The 15,317-nt window shown below is 38.9% G+C and overlaps 3 protein-coding genes across 4 annotated transcripts in view; 2 read left to right on the top strand and 1 right to left on the bottom strand.

Annotated features, from left to right (window-relative positions):
• Nucleotides 1-17: 17 nt before the first annotated feature.
• On the top strand, nucleotides 18-775 carry LOC119417315 (L-rhamnose-binding lectin SML-like; the record flags this gene model as incomplete). Its single annotated transcript, XM_037684523.1, has 4 exons — nucleotides 18-63; nucleotides 156-288; nucleotides 429-532; nucleotides 710-775. Coding segments are annotated over 4 exons (315 nt in total), but the record flags the coding sequence as incomplete, so codon positions are not given.
• Nucleotides 776-2,755: 1,980 nt separating this feature from the next.
• Nucleotides 2,756-11,427, bottom strand: lrrc47 (leucine rich repeat containing 47). 2 transcript variants are annotated; one of them, XM_037684327.1, is made up of 7 exons: nucleotides 10,833-11,427; nucleotides 8,798-9,259; nucleotides 8,590-8,706; nucleotides 8,358-8,473; nucleotides 8,037-8,139; nucleotides 7,728-7,817; nucleotides 2,758-3,174 (listed from the first exon to the last, which is right to left on the bottom strand). In XM_037684327.1, the coding sequence occupies exons 1-7, from the start codon at nucleotides 11,400-11,402 to the stop codon at nucleotides 2,953-2,955; spliced, it is 1,680 nt and encodes a 559-aa protein (XP_037540255.1). In that variant the 5' UTR covers nucleotides 11,403-11,427; the 3' UTR covers nucleotides 2,758-2,952. The 2 variants fall into 2 exon arrangements, with proteins under 2 accessions (XP_037540256.1, XP_037540255.1); XM_037684328.1 differs by lacking the exon at nucleotides 7,728-7,817 and having other exon boundaries at nucleotides 2,756-3,174.
• Nucleotides 11,428-12,047: 620 nt separating this feature from the next.
• The window catches only part of cep104 (centrosomal protein 104), a 35,391-nt gene continuing 32,121 nt past the window's right edge, over nucleotides 12,048-15,317 (top strand). The window contains exons 1-4 of the mRNA XM_037684329.1: nucleotides 12,048-12,117; nucleotides 13,385-13,511; nucleotides 14,064-14,237; nucleotides 14,858-14,996. Coding sequence (XP_037540257.1) covers nucleotides 13,399-13,511; nucleotides 14,064-14,237; nucleotides 14,858-14,996 — 426 coding nt within the window. The 5' untranslated portion in view covers nucleotides 12,048-12,117; nucleotides 13,385-13,398. The remainder of the gene's footprint in view (nucleotides 12,118-13,384; nucleotides 13,512-14,063; nucleotides 14,238-14,857; nucleotides 14,997-15,317) is intronic.

The following is a 15,317-nucleotide window of genomic DNA, read 5'->3' on the forward strand; positions in this document are numbered from 1 at the left end:
TTTGTGCTACTTTTTCAGTTCACCGTATAACATGTGAGCACTCTTTGGCACGCCTGCAGTGTGGTAAGATCTCATTTTCTCTATTTGAGACTTGATTTACATTTCAAACAAGCACGTTTTTGTATCTCTATCATTCTTTCTGTTTCCATTGTCAGCTGAAGGACTGGTTATCTCTGTCTACGGAGCTGATTATGGACGCCGAGACAAGACCACTTGCGTCTTTGGTCACCCGGACTCTCAGCTCCAAAACACAGTCTGCTCAAGCCCCACCAGCAAGGTTGCTGAAAGGTAGATGTTTCTGGATTTTTGCAAGCTCATAGACAGTCAAAGCATTTACTTTTATGATGGCAGCATCTTGAAATTGCAAGAGGGTGATGTCATAGTCTTCAGGTTTAATCACATCTGTTTTCACTTTTGTTTCGCCACAGCTGTCAGGGCAAAAACAGCTGTGTTATCCAAGCCTCAAACTCAGAGTTTCAAGACCCCTGTTACGGAACTTTCAAATACCTGGAGGTGGCTTACGCTTGTCGGTGTAAGGACACTGGATCTATTTCACATCAAACCATAGACAAAAATATGACATGATGTATATTATGTATGTAAAGTATCGTTATTAAATGTTTTAGCTTTACTGATTAGGTGTAAAATGCTATTTTAACCAGCCTACAGATATTTTAAAATGGTTTCTTTTTAAAATTTTAATTTGCAGTTCCTGATGCCGCTCCAGACCAGTCTGTGTAAACACACCCACACTGAAGAAGTGTTTCGGATGAAAGATGGAACGTTTCTACATTTTTTTTTGGTTTGCTTTTTTTTTTTTTTTTGAATGTCCAGTGGACCAGACTTTTTTCTACCTGGATTACTGAGCATGCATCAGGACATCCACACACTGTTCCTGCATAATCGCAAAATAAACATGTTTTAAAACTAAAAGTTCAAAGTCTGTGTCTTGTTATTGACTGTGGTTTCATTATTTTATTACTTTGTTCACGCTTCTTGATTAAAATTTAAATGATTGCACACGAGGATCTTCTACACTTCAGTTAGAACAAGATGAGGTTATTGGTTAAACTAGCTTGAAAAAGCCTCCGCCAAAACGCATTGTGGCAACAAGACTAGGTCTGTTGTAGGAAAAAAAAATGATTCCCTAACAATCGGGTGTAGATTCCTTCAAATTTATTACAAAGCTGTGGAGAACAGCCAGACCCACAGAGAGTTGATATACAGGTCCTTCTCAAAAAATTAGCATATTGTGATAAAGGTCATTATTTTCCATAATGTAATGATAAAAATGAAACTTTCATATATTTCAGATTCATTGCACACCAACTGAAATATTTCAGGTCTTTAATTGTTTTAATACTGATGATTATGGCATACAGCTCATGAAAACCCAAAATGCCTGTCCCAAAAAATTAGCATATCATGAAAAGGTTCTCTAAACAAGCTATTAACCTAACCATCTGAATCAACGACGTAACTCTAAACACCTGCAAAAGATTCCTGAGGCTTTTAAAAACTCCCAGCCTTGTTCATTACTCAAAACCGCAATCATGGGTAAGACTGCCGACCTGACTGCTGTCCAGAAGGCCATCATTGACACCCTCAAGCAAGAGGGTAAGACACAGAAAGAAATTGCTGAACGAATAGGCTGTTCCCAGAGTGCTGTATCAAGGCACCTCAGTGGGAAGTCTGTGGGAAGGGAAAAGTGTGGCAGAAAACGCTGCACAACGAGAAGAGGTGACCGGACCCTGAGGAGGATTGTGGAGAAGGGCCGATTCCAGACCTTGGGGTACCTGCGGAAGCAGTGGACTGAGTCTGGAGTAGAAACATCCAGAGCCACCATGCACAGGCGTGTGCAGGAAATGGGCTACAGGTGCCGCATTCCCCAGGTCAAGCCAATCTTTAACAAGAGACTGCGTCAGAAGCGCCTGACCTGGGCTACAGAGAAGCATCACTGGACTGTTGCTCAGTGGTCCAAAGTACTTTTTTCGGATGAAAGCAAATTTTGCATGTCATTCGGAAATCAAGGTGCCAGAGTCTGGAGGAAGACTGGAGAGAAGGAAATGCCAAAATGCCAGAAGTCCAGTGTGAAGCACCCACAGTCAGTGATGGTCTGGGGTGCCATGTCAGCTGCTGGTGTTGGTCCACTGTGTTTTATCAAGGGCAGGGTCAATGCAGCTAGCTATCAGGAGATTTTGGAGCACTTCATGCTTCCATCTGCTGAAAAGCTTTATGGAGATGAAGATGAAGATTTCATTTTTCAGCACGACCTGGCAACTCTCCTGACCTGAACCCCATAGAGAACCTGTGGGATATTGTGAAGAGAAAGTTGAGAGACGCAAGACCCAAAACTCTGGATGAGCTTAAGGCCGCTATCGAAGCATCCTGGGCCCCCATAACACCTCAGCAGTGCCACAGGCTGATTGCCTCCATGCCACGCCGCATTGAAGCAGTCATTCATGCAAAAGGATTCCCGACCAAGTATTGAGTGCATAACTGAACATGATTATTTGAAGGTTGGCGTCTTTTGTATTAAAAACACTTGTCTTTCATTGGTGAGATGAAATATGAAATTCACTGCCTCTTTTCTTCTCTTCTGCAGATCCAGGAGTTTCTTCAGAGCTTTCTGTGTAACAATGAAATGGTTCTACAACAGAAATGAACTGTAAAGAAAATTTAATATTTTATTCCAGATACAAACCAATGTTAATATATCGGTACACTTTAGACCCTTAAACCTTGCGTTTTACTTTCAAAGACAGAATGATCTTTATTTGAGTAAAATTAATTTGTGTGTGGGTTCATCCTGGGAATAATGTGCTTTTCTTGTCTGTTGTAAAATTCATTTTAATCAGTACATTTAAATATTGAAGCTTTTTGTGTTGACAGACGAACACAACTTGGAGCTGGTGAGCTGCTTCACATGAATGGGTGCGAAGACTAAATTAACTACCAAATGACAGTCAAGGTACTGGTGTCTTTGGAGAGGTCCGTCTTTGACGGGTAGACAACTTTCAGGTTCCCGTCCTGGTCAATGGTTCGGACCTGCTGGACGATCAGCTGGCCGCAGGTTTCAGAGCTGGCTGCAGGTTCTGGTGCGCTGTTGTCCTCCCCGTCTGATCCGACCTCCTCCCGATGCTCTGCAGTGAATTTATTTAACTCTGACATTTTCTGTGCAAGAAAAAACAATAAAAAAACAAACAGGTAAATAAAGAAGTGGCTCTTTAATTTGATCTGTTTTATACGACACATTCTATTAAAAAATCACCTCCAGAAATCACTGTGGGACAGTTTTGTTTAAAAAATAGGAAATTTAAAATCATATATTTTTCATTATTTTAACATTTTTCCATAGATAACATACAGCATTTTAGATAACGTAAAAAACATATTAATTTGTGAAACACCATACCGACTTCTTGTGATTTAGTTGAAAACTAAAAACTGTATTTACTGAGTAATGTGGTCACACCTCTGTTGTGAAATAAAATTCTTGGCAGGAAACCGTCTTGTCCAACAAATGAAACAATTCTGTTGAGTTTTGCTTTGAACAGTTAATTGCTACTGTGAGTTTGGTTCTTTCTCATAAAACTGTTTATTCTGTGAAACACTGCAGTCTTTCTTTCCAACTTCTCTGTTTCAAAGTGCACAAGATTGTGCACCATTTAGGTGTGTTGTAGCTCTGTCTTTCTTCAACAGGTGATTATTAATTTAAAAAAAAAGACACTGGATATCTGATCAACAGCAAAAAAAAAAAAAAAAATCGGGGTTTATTGAAGAGCAGTTGCTTAAAACAAAACCCCACAAACGTGCACAGATCTCTTAGAACCTTTTTTGTAAGTCACACCACATCTCGTTTCTCCTCGACACACACCATAATAGGGCAATGTTCTGCTCTGCTGGGAATGCACAAGCCTCGCACTTCCCATAAAGTAAACACACGTCTTACTGTCCACACGTTAACAAATAACAGGCCTCAATGCAAACTTCAGCTTAAGTTTCCCTTCCATGTTTGGTGGTGAGAATCTTGCATGCATCCCGTATGCGAGCAGCTTTCATGGACATATAGAATAACATGAACTGATTTAATCATCACTTTTATTTAACCAGATTAAAAAAAAACATTTAAATCAAGGTCTATTTTTCAAGGGTGACCTGGCCAAGAGGTCAACAGCACACATAATATAATAATCAAAACAATACATATGGGATAAAGCAGTATTATACCCACTTAAATGGATTAAAGGTGCAAGGCAAAGCCTAACACTGATCTTAACAGTGACTACAACAATGGTTGAGAGGGCAAGCATGGACAATAAGGAGAAGAAAGCATAGGCAACTGTTAAAACAGACAATGCGTAAATAGGAATGATTAATAACCTTTGCATCATTTAAAGGTCTTACTAACACGGTCTTTTAGGATTGAACTGAAGGCTACAAAAGAGACGAGTCTTGGCAGTTTCAGATCTGTAGGATGTTTCACGCTGAGTGGGCAGCAAAGCTGAATGCTCTTTCTCCCAACTCAGTTCTGACATGAGGAACTGGCAGAAGGACAATGTTTTTAGAGCGTAAGATGTAGTGGCTGTTAAGATTTTTGAAGAAATAAGATGGGACTAAGGCCTTGTAGATTACCATAGTCATCCAGAGTATATATGCATGCAGTAAAAGAAGAGCAGCCAGATTTGGAGTACAGCTCACAGTGATGAGTGAGGTGACACTAACCAGTGATGATGAACCTCTGAGTTCTGTGGTAAAAACTGTTTATGGACTGCAGAGATATGGATGGGGCACTCGTGTACATCACATCACCATAGTCCAGTAAGGGAATAACAATAGCAGCTACTAAGGTGTTCCTTACCCGAGTGAAAAAACAGGATTTATTTTTTCAAATAAAAACCCAGCTTCAGCTTAGTTGCCAGATTAGCAATGTGAACTTTAAATAATAGCTCACAATCAAGAAAACAATCCCAAGTATTTATGATTTGAGACCAGCTCTATACGTTTTTCCTGCAGTTAGAATTGACATGATGCCGTCTGTCCATCAATCCAGTAGGCTTGTCACCAAATGACCAATCATGGATGGCAATTTGTCCCAAAGTGAAATGCCTCTTACCTGCAGGAGCTGTACCCCTTTGTTTCCTCCATCGACATTGTCAGGATTTTGCATTACGGATGCTTGGAATAAAAATTTCGTGAAAAATCCTCAGAAAAAAACGATTAAACGTCAATGCAGTTCAAACAGCGTTACACTGAGCGTTTAGAGGATGTAATACAGTTTATTCCATTTCCAAATCCTACAAGGAGTCTGGAAAAATGTCAGAGATGATAAAGGCCAGCAGCCGACCTCATGAGCAGCTGAATACAACAGAGAGCGACGAGAACTACCTCACGTTTGTCTGTACCACGGTAACTGCAAGTAAATCCTCCTCTTGTCATGATTAATGGTTAAATTAAAGGTTAATGCTTAAAGCTAGTTGTGCTTTTTTGTGTGTTTTCTGTGTAGATATATGTTGCAACTTCTGGTTGCACAAGTTTAGTCTTTGTTATGATCAGTTAAAACTAAACTGCTTTTGCACAAAGTGTTTTAGGCTGTGTAATGTAAAATTTACACTTAATAAATACTGAATTTCTCTGTAAATTCTTGCCCTGTGTCACTCTGAGGCATGAAAACATCCACTGTAGTAACTATTTTAAGTTAATAGTGTCTTTAAAAACGTTTTTTTTTGCCTGTCGTCATCACCTTAATGTTGGCTGATAAGGAAAAAATGCCTCAACAAATGCCTCAGGTAACTGTGAGCTTTTCTGCCATTACAGCCATCTTGTTTGTTTGTCAGAGGTCATCACTCACCCTGGGTTACATTTTTATATTATTTCTGCATTATTAAATATGGCGTCATCAGTATAAAAATGATTAAAAGCATTTGACAAACACACAGATCATTGATATAAACTGAAAATGAAACTGGACCCAAAACTGAACCTTGGGGCACCCCTTTGACAATATCCAAAAGGGAAGGGGTGGATCCTGCTACCTGAACACATCGTTCTGTTGGTCAAATAATTTGTAAACGAAACTGTGTCCAACAATTTTCAGTCAAATCATCTGGGCAGTTTCTTTTTTTTTGTTGTGCTGAAACATTTCACTTTCCATCCAGAAGGCTTCATCAGTCAAGGAAACACACAACACAAAACTGATTCTTCCCCCAACAGTTTACTCCAAAGTGGAACAAACCAGTTATGTTGGTGCTAAGATGGTCTCTTTGGCATGCCCCCTCCTCCGGTGCTGGCCCTATTCCTCGTCGACAGTTATGTCAAACTGGTTCAAAACCAACAAAGCCCATGCTCAATAATCCAGGTATACAATCCAACAATTTTCAGTCAGGTCTGTGCGTTTTGATAAACCTGTGTATTCTAGGATACTTAACAGAAGACTGTGATCAACCATGTCAAATGCTTTGGTCAAGTCAATAAAAACTGCAACACACTTTTTTCTGCAACCCAGAGCCTGTAATTTTTTTTTTTTAAACTTTAAGAACCGTTGCAACAGTACTGCGCTGTTTTCTAAAACCTGACTGAAATGGTGATAAAATGTTATTCGACTCCAAAAATTCATTCAGTTGATCACAGACAAGCCTTTCAAATAACTGAACTAAAACAGATAATTTAGAAATTTGTCTAAATTGTCCCAAGGTGTGAGTGAGACAGTGAATGGTTGTTTGTCTCGTTTGTCTCTGCGTGTCCTTGTGATGGACTGGAGACCTGTCCAGGGTGTCCCCCACCTGTCACACAGTGATGGCTGGATATGGGCACCAGTGACCCTTGCGACCCGAAAAGGAAGAAGCGGGTAAAGATAATGAATGGATGGTCTGTAATTGTTTACATTTATCAGTTCACCCCCCCCCCCTTTAGCAGAGGGAGAAAATAAGCTGATTTCCAGACTTGAGGTATTTCATTAGTGTTAAGACTCAAATTAAAAATAAGTGAGAGGTTCGACAAAAAAATCAGCAGCAGGTCTTAGAAAAAAAGGGTATGATTTTATCATGGCTGCTTTACATGTGTCAACCCTTTTTAGAGCATTCTGAACCTCAAAGGCAGGCACAGATACAAACTCACAGTGTAGATTACAGGTTTGCTCATTGGGAACCGATTTATCGGTTGCCAAAACAATGAGGTCTAAATCAACCTGTACAAGTGCACAAACCTTTGATTAGTAGGTCGTTTGTTGTTCAAATCTATTGCTTTGCATTAACTAAAACACATATTGCTATAAATTGTTGTTGAAATCGCTCCTCGTTTGTATAAACCCCCTTCGTAAGCTGAATCTTTCATTTTCTGCTTGCTTACGTTGTAAATATGAATCTTTTCATATACAGTCCTTTATCTGCAGTAAAAACGTTTTTCAATGGATATCCTGATGCATGCTGTAGAAAAATCTAAAAGTTACATCAGGTCCTCTGGATGGGTACAAGTGGAATAGCAAGTGGTCATCAGGGCACTAATGACCAATTATTAGGGTAATGATCCTCCTTTATCAAGTGAACAGCTAGTTCTGGATGTCAACAAACTAGTTGAGCCAAAAGTGATATTTATAAGACAGAGTGGACATTCCTCTACTGCCACCTTCAGGACAAAGCACAACTTGATGCCTCAACCTGAAATTTTATTTTGCAATTAAAAAAACCCCAAAAGAAAACATGTAGAAGGTAAGAAAAGGGGAATCTTACAACAATCAGAGCATCCATGACATCTTTACAGGTCTGCAAGTTGGTTGCACTGGTCACCTCTAAGAACAGTTCTTTGGTCGTCTTTTTGATCTGAACATGAAACGTGAGCTCGTTAATTTGATTACGTCATGAAAAAAGACGCGCAACAGAAGGTGGCTTACAAAAAGACAATTGAGTTAATAACAAAAGCTGATATGCCACATATTTTTTTTTCTTAAGCCTCAGTTTCATTGTTTTCTGTCCAAAACATTGAAAGTACATCATTCAACAATGTCAGTGCACATTAAACGGTATTCAGTCAGAAAATACCTTGGTTTTCTCACTGTTGGTGATGGGTGGGAATGAAATCACATCTCCCTCTGCATCCACTAAACAGGGGTAGAAGGATTTTCCTTCTAAAAGCTGCAGGTATCTGTAAAAAACAAATGGTGAACTACTGTAATCAGCAGAGGAAAAGTTTATGGGTTTTATATGAAACATCCTACTTTAGAATATTCCCAGTATGCTAAGTTTTAAAGCTGCTGGGAATTACGTCAGCTGTAATATCCATCCTGTGTTAACGTCAGGGGAAATATAACTAACTTTCCCCCAGCAGCATCTGTCTGTGGAAGAGTCACAGGTGGTACTGACTTGTGTAGGCCAGTCACATTCTGCCTCTTCTTCTGCTTCCGAAGCTCCTCAGCCTCTAAATGAAGGTTTCTGATCAGCTCGACAGCAGTCGTCTGCCTCCGGCCCAGCGGCACGATCTGACAAGACACGTTCGAGATTAAAACTTGGACATTTTTCAATGACAACTAAAGCTAGCCTGTTTTTTCTGTCACTCACAGTATTTTAGAAAGTAAATGAGTCTTTAGCAACAAACCTTTAGCTGTGTTGGTGGTTTCACACCATAAACTAGTGGAGCTTTGAGAAGCTGCGCATCATGGGTTGCGATAGTTGCAATAGTTCTTTTGCCACACAGATCATCATGAAGTTTTGTCTAAAAACAAACACAATTATTGGCGATCAGTTCGTTTAGGTTGTGTAATAAGTGGCCTACTATAACCTAATTTGAAACGTTCTGCTTTTACCTGAGCCATCAGGAACCTTTTGAGAGCGTTCCCCGCTTTGAGGTTCATGCCTGTGACTATGCAGCACACCAAGTACGGCCGAACTTCTTTAACGTCAGCGCTGACTTTAACCGTGAGCGCCGTGGGTGCATCTGAAACATGGAGCACCCTCACCACCATCTTGTTCAGCTCCTCCACCTCGTCCTGCTCCTCGACTTCTTTTCCTTTCTTCTTCCTCTGCTGCTGCTTTTTCTTCTTGTCAGTGCTGCGTCCTCCATCCGCGTCGCCACCGTCGTCCCCTTGTCTTCCTCGTCCTTTCCCTCTGAGGTATTCCAGGATGGACTTGGTCTGACACCCATTCACCATCTTCTCAAGCCGCTTGTCGCTCAACTTGTTGCCCTTGAAGTTGATCTCCTTTAACTTGGGGCAGTCGCTCAGGTGAGGGGGAATCTCAGTCAGCTTGTTGTTTGAGACATCGAGCACCTGAAAAAGACACGCATGAGGCGGACGAAAATTAAGTGAATGAGTTGAAAAGAGCATGTTTATTCATAGCCACGGGAAAGTGTTTTAAACAGGCAGTGCTTCAAGAATGTGTAAACATTTACTACCCTAAACAAGAATGCAACCAAAAAGGTACTTACTTCTGTAAAGTCACTTAAAGGAGAAATTGTCATAGTCATAATAAAAATATAATTGATGTATGTTTACTGTCTGCCACCTAAGATGTCTGCGTGTGCTGAAACCTTCAAAAACTACTGTAATGACTGGATGAACATCCACAACTGATCAGGTGTTAAAGAGACAAACCGATTTAAGTCAGTCGTCACTAGGCATGTCGCAATAAACAATTAAATGAATCAATCGCATGATGAATGAAAATTATCGAACTCATTTTCATTTATCGGCTTTTTCGTTTCTTCGCGTCTCTCTCTTTCTACTGAAGACACTGGATGACAAAAGGCTCAACTCCGGGGCTCCTCACTGACCCCTCCCTTTTTTTAAATCTGTTTTAACCGTCCAAAATCGTGTTTTTAGATCATTAAAAGCCGCTAAGCTGAAAAGCTAAGCTACAAGCTAAGCTAACAGGCCGACCTTGGGGAAAAAACCTCCGCGTTGTCGAAGCTCCAAAATTCACGGTTGAAACCCGCGCCTTTGTCAAAAAAGTTGTTTTTCTCTGCAAAAAGAAGCTGAGAACTTGTTTACTGATTTTTTAAATTTTTTTTATTAAAAGCTTTGTGTGACAAATGCTATGCTAAAGAGCTCGACCCACCCAAAGCGTCCGCCATTTTGAGAACCGAAAAAAAATAAAATAAAAGGAGAGAGAGATAGCCCATGTCACGTCAAGGGGGCTCCCTCCCATTTTTCTTAAAGACACGTCGCTTGCTCCCTCACTATCCATCCTTTGGTTCAAAGTCTTATACTGCCATCCAAAAAAGGTATTACACACAAAAATTAACCAACATTTCTTCTTAAATTTGACAATAATTCCTAATTATTGTCAAATTTCAAACAATATTATCGTTTATCGCAATAATTTCTGAGACAATTAACCGTTCAGCAAAATTTGTTATCGTGACAGGCCTAGCCGTCACAGCAAAGTGATCTTAGTAAACACAGAAACAGCTATAACGCAGTCACTTTTTACAGAGACAGAGCAAAACTTTGGTGCGTTAGTAGCTGGAACTAATCCTCAACTTGTACTTTGAGTGCTAACCTAATCTATGTGCATACGATCATGCGAGAAAGCGCATGAGATCGGGCATAATGTTATTATATAAGTTTAACCTAAATGGTTATAACTCTTGTCATTTCTCAACGTAAAACGATCTTAGTCAAAAACTTTTACATGAAAGGCAGAAAGTGAAATGTACTCCTTCAAGGTATGATATGCTTCTGATTTTTAAATTTGTTTTGGTTCTTTACTTTTAACAAATGTTTTCTTGTCATTCCTAAAGGAGTGCTGTAGCACCCGAGCACCCGTAGTTCCCACGGCCTTGTTTTTTTTGCGTATATATATATATAAAAAAAAAAACGTCCTGAACTAAAGTTTGCCCACCTTCAAAGCAGACAGCTTGTGAATCTCTCCACTCAAGTTTTCGATTAAGTTATCAGAAGCTACCAGGGTGTTCAGCAGGTCCAGCCGTTCAGTGTAAAGATCAGGAGGGAAGCTGGTCAGTCGGTTCTTGGAGACGTTGAGGACGGAGAGCTTGGAGCACTGGCTCAGTCCATCCGGTAGAACCTCCAGAGAGTTACAGCTTACGTTGAGAGTGTTCAGCTCTTTTAACTGAGTGATCCCGACTGGTAATGATGTCAGGTTGTTGACGGAGAGATCCAGGACCTTCAGGGACTTCAGGATGCCGATGACTTTTGGGAAGGTGCTGAGCTTGTTTCTACACAGAATGAGGCTTTGGAGGTTGGTCAGACGTTGGATGTCCTCGTGGATCTCTGTCAAACTCGGGCACTGACTAACTTCCAGATAATTCAGCAGTGTGAGGGAATAGATGGAGGAGGTCAGACCGCCGTCCGAAGAAATTCTCTTGTCAACAGCAGCGCCCTGTAAAACCAGTTCACGCCTTTTCTCTGTCGCTGCCTTTTCTATCTCTGGCCATTTCCCCATGTCATCCATGCTGCTGCTGCTACAGAGAACGAATAAAGCTAGCTAAGCTAAACTCGGCTTCCTTTACAATATTTTCAAAACAAGAGACTCACTGTTAAGATATCGCTTCTTAGAAGATAAATATGGTGCTTAAGTACATCAATTAACTAGTAAAATACTTAAAACCTATTTTAAATATTAAAACAGTTTAATTTATCTTTTCTGCCAAATAATTACATGTCAAGCTTTTATTTTGACAGCTCCATCATTAACTTCCTTTTGTTTTGAAACGTTGACGTATTAAGAAATTATGAGTGTTTTCAAATCAGTCTTTTTATCTTTACTTTTTCCGAAATCCACAATCCTTAACTCAAACAAATAAACAAAAACATTGTACAAAAACTAGAATAAAACTAAAACTACATAGACCACAATTCTTTGACCCTCCAACCTTTAAATCAAGGAAATAAACTGAAAAACACCATACAAAATATGTATAAAAACAACTCAGATAGAAATAAGAGATACGTAGACTGTATTTTTTGAGAACCCAATCGCCAAATTAAGTAAATAAACAAATATAACACACAAAAATTCCCCACCCCAAGGAAGTTAAACTACATAGACCACAATTCCTTGAGACGGACATTGGCTACGAATGCGCATGTCAGGAACGGTTGTTGTGGGTGGTGGTTATGGAGATGAGATGGAGCTACCAGCTGTCCACAAAACGGTGAAATTGCTGGTAACGTATCTTTGAAAATGGCAATAAAATACCCATTTACTCAAAACTGTACACTTGCAGACGAAATGGCAATGAAAAATTTGTAGGTACTGATTTTTTTTTTCTTTAGCTGCTGAAATTTTCTTCACAATGCAGGTACTGTTAGACGAAGAGATTAGCTAACCCCCTGCTGAACTTAATTTAAATCAGTAAAAATGGCTTCCATGTGCTGTTTAGGAATGTTGTGCAAATAATATTCGGTTTATGTCATATGATTTAAGTGACCTGTGTGCCAAACCCTGTGCGCTATCTTAAACCTTGATATTTTGGTAGTTTCTTGTACAGCTTCGAGTTAACACTTAGCTAATTTTTTTAAGCTTTGGCTCACTTTATTGCTGCCTGCTCAAGAAGATGGTGCATTTGGAGCTAGATTTTTTATTTTTTTTTGCCAAACTTCAATAATTTCGCACTAAACGTATTTGATTAGCAAAGCTTTCAGATTATTATAAATTTAAGAGGTTTTCATTACATAATCTTAACCTAAACTTTATAAGGGTTTAATTAACGTAGGTGACCCCTCTGTTTTTGCATTAAACTGAATTAATTCATTAACTTTGACTGGACTGGTAAATATTATTAGTCCTAGCTGGATGTCTCCTAGAATTTCTAGAATTGTTCAGAACAAATGCTAATATATTAATACAGATGAATTAGAAATTACTAAACTAATACATTATCACTTTACTTGGAGGATTAATCTATAATACTTTAAAATGAAATTGTTCTTTAAAAAAATTAATTAAGAGCACTTAAATACTGAAACACTAATCAATAAAAGCACTGTTAAACATGTAGATTTAAATCTGGAACAATTTTAACATTAAAATGTATTTAAAAAAAAACAATATTAATGCCACTTTGTTGGCTGAACTCTTGTGATGGGGACGACACTTTGGCTCTACAGAAATTAATTCTGATACTTGTGTATATAAAAGTGTGTAGTACTTCCTTGGTTTGAACAGGAGTCTGCAGTAGCTTGTTGGTCAGTGCCACAGCCTGCAGAAGATAGAAGCTGAAAGAAAAATCACATTTTTTGGTTTAAATTAGTCATCTAGTAGGAAACTTCACTTTATTTGTGAATCACTGGTAGTACAACAGTGCCAGATTCTCTTTTTAAATCACTTTAACCAGTTATCACAGTCCAGATTTGTAACATATTACGACTGATTGATATTTAATGTGTTTTCATGTATATTAAAAGTGTAACAAAATGCTTGTTTCTTGTTAGTGTCCATCAGAGGGATGCCCAAGAAGATAGGATTCATTGTGGTTAACTCTTCAAGTCATGAGGACAGCTTCAGTGCTAAGGAACTCATGGTCCATGCACCCACAGTCAACGGCTGGAGATCCAGCAGGTACAATAGTTTATCATCCTAATAATTTTAGAGAAATTTTCTCCAATCTAGACATACAGTAAAAGCTTTTTGAAAGGGTCATATGGGGAACAAAATGAAATAAATAAATGTTTTTAGCCCTATAATAGTATTTACTTAAGATACAATATGGAATTACTGGTATAATAAATTCAATTAAATTCAGTTTACTGTACTAAATAGTGCCAAGTCACAACAGAAGTTGTCTCAGGGCACTGAACAGAAACATTCACATACAGTACATTATAAAAGCCAATTAGTAAAAGTTATCTAACTACGCAGATTTTGTTGAATCTTCACTTTATCGCAGTCTCTCATCCCGAGCAAGAACAAAACAACAGCGGAAAGAAAAACTCCCCTAAATAATAACCCTTCCTAAATAATGAGGGAATCTTCTAACTCTTCTTCTACCTTTCTTAAAATCATAATATGAAGCACATTAAATATTTTTTATACAGTATGTTGTTTTTTTTATGTTGAACTTTATTTTGTCCTTTCTTTTTCAACCAATTGAAACTTCTGTATGTTCTCCAGGTTGTGCTCCTATCCTCAGTACATCACCCTCCAGCTGGTGGAAAGAAGTAGGATAAAAAAGCTGCAGCTTCTGGCTCACCAGTACCTGATCCCAGCAAAGGTTGAATTCCATATTGGAGACAGTCTTCTTGAAACCAGTCCTTCAAGGCCTCCTGGACAGCTTCACAGACTTGGGTTAGACTGCAACTATATCAAGCATACATTTTTGATGTTTTAAATGCAAAGTGGGCATTGTAGAGATTTTTTTACAACTTTTGGGACTTGTAGGGCCCCAGTCCACTCATTATATGTCCTCAATTTATACTTTGAGTTGTGATCAATTGGTCGTCCTGTACTTCCTTCAGAATACTGTACTGAACATTTCCCCAACATTTTTGTCATCTCTGTTTAAGTGCTTGACTTTGCTAAACAAACTGAACCAAGCACCGGTTTCTGCCTTCAGTTACCCAACAAATCTGTCAGACCAGACACCTGTTTTGTTTTTACTAACTTTCTGTGGTTCCTGAGTTATTTGAAACAAGTTATCTAGATGGATTTTTCTGTTAAAGATGATATTCATTCAACCTTTATTTAGACAGGTAAATTCCATTGAGCCTCGAGGACTCATTTACAAGAGAGACCTATATGCTTGTTTGCTGATAATTCTAGTTTTTTCAAGAACATAAAAGTTACATTGACAAGTCAAACGTTAAAATAATTAGATTATTTTATTAAATTTTGCACTGTATGTCTGTCATTTGAGTCTCCCAGCTGAGCAAGTCAAATTAAACAACAACCTTGGTCTCTCACAACAGGTACGTATCTCTGTCAGATAACGAGAAGACGGGTTTTAAAGCTCGGGAGCTGAAGTCAGTCCATGTGGATGCCTTTGGAATGTATCTGAGAATAACTTTCCACAGGAACCATAACAACCGTTACAATCACTACAACCAGGTACTCATTTATTAGAATAAGTCCCATCTTGCATGGCCTGGTAGTGCTCTAGATATCAAACAGGAAGTTGTGTTTAATGCAATTTAACACGGTGTTTTCTACCATTACAGTATGACTAATATTCCAAAAAAGTTCAATCAGGTCCTCTGGACATTCAAAATAAACAAAAGCAAAACAAAGCAAAAGAAATCTAGAAACGTTTCGTCTCTCATCCAAGAGACTTCCTCAGTCTGAGGTGCTGTTTTCAGCTCAGTCTCTTAAATAGCACCTTCTCAGAGTGGATCAACCAGTTTGCTGCTGACAACCAAAACCAGCTGATCA

The sequence above is a fragment of the Nematolebias whitei genome, chromosome 11, assembly GCF_014905685.2.
Source record: "Nematolebias whitei isolate Nwh7 chromosome 11, NemWhi1, whole genome shotgun sequence".
Classification (NCBI taxonomy): domain Eukaryota; kingdom Metazoa; phylum Chordata; class Actinopteri; order Cyprinodontiformes; family Rivulidae; genus Nematolebias; species Nematolebias whitei.